This window comes from Ctenocephalides felis, unplaced genomic scaffold (assembly GCF_003426905.1).
Source record: "Ctenocephalides felis isolate EL2017-DRISC unplaced genomic scaffold, ASM342690v1 CF-g0.4_SCAFFOLD_03573, whole genome shotgun sequence".
Taxonomy (NCBI): domain Eukaryota; kingdom Metazoa; phylum Arthropoda; class Insecta; order Siphonaptera; family Pulicidae; genus Ctenocephalides; species Ctenocephalides felis.
Genome location: NW_020539727.1, coordinates 16,857,469 through 16,866,888, shown reverse-complemented (window position 1 = coordinate 16,866,888; position 9,420 = coordinate 16,857,469). Strand labels below are relative to the sequence as shown.

Below are 9,420 nucleotides of genomic sequence, written 5' to 3'. Positions count from 1 at the left end.
GTTTTTGGTTTATTAACCATAACTTTATTTTGACAAAAAAATTTAGCAATTTTTTCAAACCAGTGGATACTAAATAAAATTTACTAAAACTTTTATTAATGACTATTTTTGTGTAATTTGCTTTGGTAAAAAACTACACGTCCTAGAATTGACTACAACGTTTCAAATTGCAAGTCAAGCTGTATACGAGTTTTTGGTTTATCAACCATTACTATATTTTGACAATATTTTTCAGTAATTTGTTTAAACAATTAGAAACTAGATAATATTTATTAAAATTTTTATAAATGACAATTTTCACGTAACGTGCACCAATAACCATCTACAAGCCCAAGAATTAACAACAACCTTCAAACTTTCAAAGTACATCACTTTATTCCTCAACTACAAATCAAATTCCCAGTGCATCTCAATCTTTTCCAAACCCTAGTAGCATTATATATATCTATATCCTTATTATATACAAAATGTGTCAATTATCATTTATTCCAAATCGTAATAATAACGTGGACTAGGTGGATTCGAATCGTAAAAGTATCCTCCCATTCGTTTGACGAATCCGTCGAATCCGCCCCTGTCGATTTCATCGAAATTCTTTTTGACGAAACTGTCGAATCCGCTCCTGTCGATCTCGTCGAAATTCTTCTTGTCCATCAATTGAAGTTGATGTTGATGTTGTTGGAGGGTTGCCAATTGGTAGGGCGATAGGGGCGAACGCTTGTGGCCACCGTAGGTACTACCCCTGGGTAAAAGATAATTGAATGTAATAATAGATACTTTCTGCATATATCTACATATATAGAGAAATAAGTCGAATTATAGCTAAGAAAATTAGTGGTGCATGGCATCGTGCCTTAATGCAAATTGCTGGAACTTCACACACCGTAATTGAAAATTCAAGTAATGACATTAGCGAGAATTATCAGAATTATGCTTGGTTAAGTCAACGAGAATAATAATGTACACGCAAAGAATAATAATGTACACGCACTGAAATTCACCATTCAATCAAAAAATGCTGGCGATTTGGTGACATACCAATGATTCCGACTGGTTTTCCGTTTGACGATTGCAATTTCCAGTTCGCCGTGTTTCGTGTTTGCGGGATAAATTTCAAATAGATTATTTAGAAAATCATTATTTTTTACATGGGCAGTTATACGTTGCCTGTTCACGAGTTGGAAAGCCATCCGCTTTGTTTGTGTTAATGTCAGACCAAAAAACAAAAAATGTGGTTTACCAAAGAGCATTTCAATGAAACGGATAATTTGCGGATTCACTTTCATTTACTTAGAGAAGTTCAACTAAAAAACACTTTATTTTTGTAATCGAAATAAATTCATTACTGTTGTGTAATAAAATCCAATTTTTTCTTTTCAAATATAAAACAAACAAAAAATTTCTTCATCTTTCTCACGAAACCAACTGGTGGCGAAACGGAGTTTGTTGGGTTTGCTAGTTAATTAATATATGTAGATAGTTTGTTTATCTTACCCCAAAGTGTCGAATCGTTTTTGGGTTCCGTAGGTGACTCCAGACAAAGAGTCGATGCCTCTGGTTTCTCTCAACAGATGGCCTCCGCCTAAGGCGTCCAAATTCCGCAAAGGTACTGCACTGTGCCTTCCTGAACCTATTTAGATTTTGTCACAAAAACAATAACAAATAAATATTTTAATAATAAAATTTTTGTTAATAATTATAAATAATACACAAGTGGTTTTGACTATGCTTATTTTATTTTTGCGTGTACAAAATGTTATTATTGTCAGTCACAGCAATCCATCATCTTAATCTTAATGCGAATTTCTTTCAAGTTTTTTTAAATAGTTCAACAAATAATTCCAAGTTTTATTGGACGACTGGCGTCGTGAAAAATCCTCTTCCTGAGTAGATCTTACCAGATGTGCGCCTCCTAAAGAATCCAGGCTTCTTAATAAATTGCCTCCGCCGAGATAGTCTAAAGCTCTGGCTAATTTTAAATCTTGATCTGCATTTCTTTTTATTAAATTTCCCCCTCCAAGTGAGTCTAAGCTGCGGACCAAGTTGCCACCTCCAAGGGAGTCTAGACTTCTGACTAAGTTGGCACCTCCGAGGGCATCTAGACTTCTGACCAGATTTCCACCTCCAAGAGAATCCAAATCTCTTACCAGATGACCTCCTCCTAAAGAATCTAAGCTTCTGACCAAATGGCCACCTCCAAGGGAATCTAGACTTCTGACCAAGTTCCCCCCACCAAGGGAATCTAGACTTCTGACCAAGTTGGCGCCCCCAAGAGAGTCTAGACTTCGGACCAAGTTGGCGCCCCCAAGGGAATCTAGACTTCTGACCAAGTGGGCACCCCCAAGGGTATCTTGACTTCTGACTAAGTTAGCGCCCCCAAGGGAATCTAGACTTCTGACCAAGTTGCCTCCACCAAGAGAGTCTAGACTTCTGACTAAGTTGGCGCCTCCAAGGGAATCTAGACTTCGGACCAAGTTGGCGCCCCCAAGGGAATCTAGACTTCTGACTAAATTGGCGCCCCCAAGGGAATCTAGACTTCTGACTAAGTTGGCGCCCCCAAGGGAATCTAGACTTCTGACTAAGTTGGCGCCCCCAAGGGAATCTAGACTTCTGACTAAGTTGGCGCTGCCAAGGGAATCTAGACTTCTAACCAAGTTGCCGCCTCCAAGGGAATCTAGACTTCTGACTAAATTACCTCCTCCTAAATAATCTAAACTTTTTTCTTCCAAATTGCCATCTCCAAATTCATCCAAGCTCCTCACCAAATTGGCACCTCCTAGCTCATCCAAGCTTCTCACCAAATTACCGCCTCCCAACTCATCCAAGCTCCTCACCAAATTACCGCCTCCCAACTCATCCAAGCTTCTTACCAAATTTCCACCACCAAGTTCATCCAAACTTCTTTCGCCAAATTCGTGTTTTTTCTGATGGACTTTATTTAAACTTCTCAATAAATTGCCGCCTCCTAAATAGTCCAGACCTCTGGTCACTTTCTGTTGGAAATCTAGAAATTCATTTGGTGTAAAAATTAAAAATTACATAACAAGAGCGTGTATTTACAAAAGCCTGGAGTGCGAGTCAGACTCCAGGTAATAATTTTTATTATTATCTGGATTATCTTTTATTACTACAAATTTTTAATTTATATAATAAATTTGTAATTTTTATTAACTTTCTGAAGGTTTTTGACGATTTTTGTTTTCTTGACATTTCAAGTCATTCTGAATCGTTTAACATCAAATTTTGAAAAATATGTATGTGTATCAAAATTAACTTTGGGGTCGTTCAAGTATTACGTAAGCAGATTTATTACAATTATTTACCCCCCCCCCATCCCCCTTGTCGGCAAAAGTAAGCAAAGCTCTTGCCCCCACCCCAATGCTTACGTAAACATTTTGCATTTAATGTATTGTTTTTAAAATACTATCTATGACGTAATCATCATTTAGACTCCCCTGCCCCCCATGCCACCCAAAATAAGCAAATCAATAACCCCCCCGCCCCCCTATAGTGCTTACGTAATACTTGAACGGCCCCTTTCTGACGGTTTTTGGCCATTTTTGTTTTCTGCACATTTCAAGTCATTCTGAATCGTTTGACACGCAAATAGTAAAAATAACTAGCTGTAAGTGGAATTCTGTCTTGAGGCAATTATGGCATTGTGCCTTAAGGCAAATTGCTGGAACTTCCCGCACCGTAACGAAATGTTCGAGGAATACTGAATGTTTTCAAATAGATAATTATAAATATTGTAACATTGTGTAATATTTATAAGAATTATATAAACCGAATTGCAGAGTTGAAATTATTTGTAAAGTATATTAGAACTATAGTCAGAATTAAAAATCTGAAATATTTTCGATATACAAAATACTAAAAAAAAAAAAAAAAAAAAAATTGGAATAAAATTTTTTTTTCCAAAATCAATTAATTTGTTAAAACAAGCAGAAAGTTTTTTGAATCATTTAAATCGGACGCTTAGTTCTCTCAAAAACTGCTATTTTTTACATATTTAGCTTCGTATCTTCGAAATGGCTGGGCCTGCCTTTGCCAAAAATCAATAAACACTTCTCCCAATCATTACTAATTGAATGTTTTTTAGATCATTCAAATCGGATACTCCGTTCGCTCAAAAATTCGATTTCTATTTTCTGCACTCTTTGCTCCGTATCTCCGAAACGGCTGGACCTGCCTTTGCCAAAAACTAATCAGCTCTTTTCCCTATCAATAGGAATCGAATGTTTTGAACCATTCAAATCGGTTGATCCGTGCGCCCTAAAACGTGACTGGAAATTTGTATCCATACATACATACACACACACACACACACACATACACACACACACACACACACACACACATCCATTTTTTCTGAGGTATGCCAAAACGTTCAGAAACCTTCAAAACGTCGAGAAATGTAAAAATTTTCAATTCCGATTTTCGGCCCATTACAATAACTTACCCTACGGGAAGTTAAAAATGTTTGTGAATCACAATGTGATTTTTTGTCTATTTCTTTACGGCTGAACCGGTCTCAATAATTTTTTAAAAATTCGAAAATTGTCCAAAAAATATTATTGGTTGCAAATCGTGCTCAACAATTTTTTGTGTTGATTGGTCAGGCCGTTTCTTCATATTTACAGTTTTTTGACGTTTTGTTAGAAACTATGTATGATAAGAGTTTATGATGTAAAAGAACATTCTAAAATATTATAGGCCTATGAAAAATCGTTTTGATTTTGCAGTTTTAAATGCATTGAGGACTTACAACGTGAAAGTATCAGGAGCACAGTAATTCATACAGACTCAAAATTTTTAGAATTTTTAAAATAGTGCAATTTTTTTTTTGAAGTTATGAAAAAACGTTTAGGCCAATTTCAACAAATATCAACCAACGCAAACACCAGCTGAACCGATTTTAGAAAATTCAACAACTATACGAAAAATCGAATTTGGGTGTTTTTTTTGGAATTATAGAGTTTTTTGTTGGTTTTAATGAAACTTTGTATATTGGTAGAGTTGATGTTTCTAATGAACATTCTAAAATATTATAGGCCTACAAAAACTCGTGTATTTATAAAAATTCATTAAAGTGTAAAACGATGAGCAAGGATCTTAGGACATACACCGTGTATGTCCTAAGGGCAGCCGAATGGATGTAATCAGACTCGAAATTTATTTAATTTTTAAAATTGCACCATTTTTTTTACCAATAAATGATGATGAAACGGTTTTGGCTGATAATAATAAAAATTCACCTTTAAAAACTTCAATTTTTTTTTATATATGATTAAGATTTTCTAAAAACAATTGGATGAATAAATAGTTGATAAATACAATTTATTAATATATTTTAAATTTCTAAACTTTTGTAAACGAATAAAGTATTTTTAGAAAGTATATTTACGACTGATCTTGACCAAAAATCCATTACCATGATTCCCAACTGATTTTTATCCGGTTTTTTGAATCTCCAAAATAAATTCACGTTTTTTTTATCACTTTTTTTTAATTTTTCATCGGGTTTTTCAAGAGTTTTACAACTAAACTTGTTCAATTTCTGTGTCAAACGATTCAAAATGGTTTGAAAATAAAATTAGCGAATAGAATATTTGGACAAAAATTATAAATTTTAGAAAATTAATACTTATATTTATATAGATGAATTAGATAATATAAAAAATATATACATCAAGAAAAAATATGTACATGAAAAAATAATATAAATTGGACAAAATAAAAAAATATACAAATACACAAAATATACAAATAAAAAACTCAACATACAAAAATGAAAGTAAATATGTTTTATATAAAATTTTAATGACTAGAAAAATATATTGATTATATACAATTATCTATGAATACTTACATTATTTTCGCACAGCTTTTTCTATATACAAGGCATATGAATCTGGACCGACACACTTAAAACTTTGACAAACACTGTTATAGGGATGAAATATATATACAGCACTTTATATATTTAAAACACATTTTTAATTCACACGATGTCTTAAAAATAAAATGATAGTAAATATATACATATGAATAAATTATATTGGAAATTTATATTATTAATTATTTACTGATAAATTTGGGCGTGACATGAATAAAAACATTTTTTTTAATAAAATATTTTACTTTACATACGTTTTAATTATAATCCTAGCCTTCACCTAATGCAAAAATAGTAAAAAAATAAAAATAGCTTTTCTTTTAATTAAATTAAAATTTATTTAATCTAAATTAAAAAATAAGGATTCACAATATTTTTCAGGAAGGCTATGACTATAGCCGAAACGTAAGGATTTTAAAATACTTTTTTAGATATTTAATGTTTTTAATTCTGATTATTAAATCATATTTATATATGTTGTATATGGTAAAATTCTATGAAAAATATATTAATTTTATAACTTTTGTTCCTAATTGTTATTTATTTTATATTCATTGTCAATTAATTAAACTTATATAAAAAATGTTTTAACCATTTATTGAGTCATTGATTTTTTTCTATGAACTGCTTAGTGATGACACGTATTTTGTGTCGAAACGTACAGAATTACTATTTTTTAATATTTATTGCTTTTTATTCACTAAAAAAATGTTACACTTACGATTGAAAATTCTCATAGAAATTTAATAAAAATTTTAATATATTCTAAATATAGAATTATTATGGATATATATATATATATATATATATATATATATATTATTTAAAAAAAATTGTCATTCTTATAAATATATTATCGTAAGCAATTTAATGTCGAATTTTAAATTATGAGTTAATACTTCTCTTAATTCACAAAATTTATGTATATTTTTTATAAATAATTTATGCGATTATGCTTATTAATATTTTTAAAACGAATTTTATTTTATTTCTGAAATAATTAGCGGAATTTTAAAATCTAACCGTGGTTCTCTAAAATAAGCTATAATAAATACTAATATATTTAAAAAAATTAAAATTACTATTATTAAATAAGTAATGACCAATATGTTTAATAAAAATTTTTACAGTTACTTGTTCCTTTGGTAAAAATTTTAGTCGATAAAAATTTTTCATTTATTTATCCTTGCAAATGGTAAAAATTGTATTTTATTTTATATTTATTTTTTGCTTAATTTAATATTCTACATAATTAATTTTATGTTTATTTACAGATGATGAACAAAACCTGGAGGCATATTATATACAACAGCTGAAAATGTAAGTTTTTTAAGCATTTTTTTTTCTTCTGCATGTTTGAAACAGCTTGATATTTTATTTTACAATAAATTTAATACAAATTTTCCTAAAACTAGTTTAAAAAAAATTTTTGCAGTACTTTGTTTAGTACAATGTCATACAACAAATAATTTTATAAAGAAAATAGCAAAACGAGCAAAAATTGAACCAAAGAATTTGATATCCATATTTTTATTTGAAGTATTTTTAAAAACTTAAATATCAAGCTGTTATTTTTAAATATTGCATCAGTCATTATTTTATATATACAAATGTACAAATTGTTTATTCCTCTTTTTTTTTAATATTTTATTATTATAAGTTTGCAAAAACTTACCATGTTGTTCGAAATTTTTGTTGGCTAATTCTTCTTTGCCGGATCTGAGTTGGTACATAAGTGATTCTAAACCGTGATTTTGCTAAAAAAATAAGAAAAATGAAGAAAATTATTAATAAAATATGATATTTAAATAATATATATAATATTTAACTAATATTTTAACTTTAAACTTGTTAAATTTTAAATCTTGGGTCAGAAGATCTATGTTGAAATTTATAGAACTATGGAACGTTTTTATAAGTTCTTGTATAAATTTTTTTGTTATTGATCATTATGTCATCATTTTATCATCTCTAATACATTTCTAACTAAATTCAAGAAGTTTTTGGTGACATTTTAGTACATTTTTTAAAAAAATTACAACAATTCCAGACAATTCAGACAACTTACGACAATTTCAGACATTTTACAATATTTTGAGACAATCCACGACTTTTATTCATGTTCTTATAAATGGTTCTTATAAAAATATTAAAAAAGTTAAATATGATATACTAAACAAATTGGTTCTATAAAATGAAGAGTTTTAAATTATTTTTATATTAGTCACATATAAATTTTAAAGTAAATAAGCAGTTTAATTTTTTTTAAATTCCTATTTAGATTTTACAAAAAATACTTATTTATTTCAAAATGCACTAAGAAATTTATTGCAAAATATTTTATTTAGACTGATGACAAATCTTGTATTTAGTTAAAAAAAATTGGTAATAGAATTTTTTTTAATAAATTTACAACATCTTCTGACAATTTACCACATTTTGAGACAATCCACGACTTTTGTTAAAGTTTCTATTCATATTATTATTTCCATTCTCAATATATATATATATATATATATATATATATATATATACATATTTAAATATTTAAATTTAATATTCAAAACCGTCATTTTCCTTGAGATTTTATTAAAATTCACAAAAATCTCATCCATCTTTCTGCATCTTACTGCACTTTACTGCATTTTTGCACATATTCCATATAAGTGCAAATAAATGCATGTACATGTCATAAAAAACATAAATAGATGTAAAATGAACAAATTAAGAGTAGAATATTAGGTATTATAAAATTAATATTAATTTTTAAAATTCAATTATTAATCGCCACGATAATATAAAAAAAATCACATGGATAAACTTTATTCGATAATTTAGTTCTAAAAAATACTTAATGCATCCAAGAAAATTATTTTGACAAAATTCCTGGAAAAACACATTTTTTGTGACTGACAAAAAGGTTTTTTTCTGGACAAATGTTTTGAACAAAAATATTGAAACAAAATAAACTCTAAAATGTGACAGTTTTATGCATCAAAGACTTATAATACGATTTATCAATTTATATATATTGTATTAATATATATAATAATATTTATATATATATATATATATATATATATATATATATTATTTCCTGAAAATAGCATTAGAGAATATTTAGTTTTGTTCGATATAAATAAATTAGATTTTTAATTTTTTGCTGTAAAAAAGAGGATGAATATGTTTCTTGAACCAAAAAATCTATTCGTTTAATTGATTGAATCTTTTGTGCCCTTTTTTATTATTTATCAAGTTAAAGAACTTTGTCTAATTTAAATGTCATTTTGTCTTAAAAATCTACCTACTAATATTTATTTCATATGTTCCAAATTAGGAACTAATTTTCTCTCTCCAAAAAAAAAAAAACAGTAAAAATAACCTTGTTATAATGAAACTTTTCTTTATTTTTATATCCATTTATTATAATGAAATTTAATAGACTTATTTTAATAGCATTTTTTTCAAAAATAATTTTTCTCAAAAATGTAGAAATCGTCAAAAAAGTATTTCAACTATCC

General features: G+C 28.5%; 2 protein-coding genes across 2 annotated transcripts in view; both read right to left on the bottom strand.

Annotated features, from left to right (window-relative positions):
* Positions 1-483: 483 nt before the first annotated feature.
* Positions 484-1,786, bottom strand: LOC113389658 (orcokinin peptides-like). Its single transcript, XM_026626676.1, has 3 exons — positions 1,774-1,786; positions 1,495-1,630; positions 484-742 (listed from the first exon to the last, which is right to left on the bottom strand). The coding sequence occupies exons 1-3, from the start codon at positions 1,784-1,786 to the stop codon at positions 484-486; spliced, it is 408 nt and encodes a 135-aa protein (XP_026482461.1).
* LOC113389092 overlaps positions 1,749-9,420 on the bottom strand; it is a 23,881-nt gene continuing 16,209 nt past the window's right edge. Inside the window, exons 2-3 of the mRNA XM_026626152.1 lie at positions 7,575-7,656; positions 1,749-3,004 (exon numbers count right to left, since the gene is read on the bottom strand). Coding sequence (XP_026481937.1) covers positions 1,794-3,004; positions 7,575-7,656 — 1,293 coding nt within the window. The 3' untranslated portion in view covers positions 1,749-1,793. The remainder of the gene's footprint in view (positions 3,005-7,574; positions 7,657-9,420) is intronic.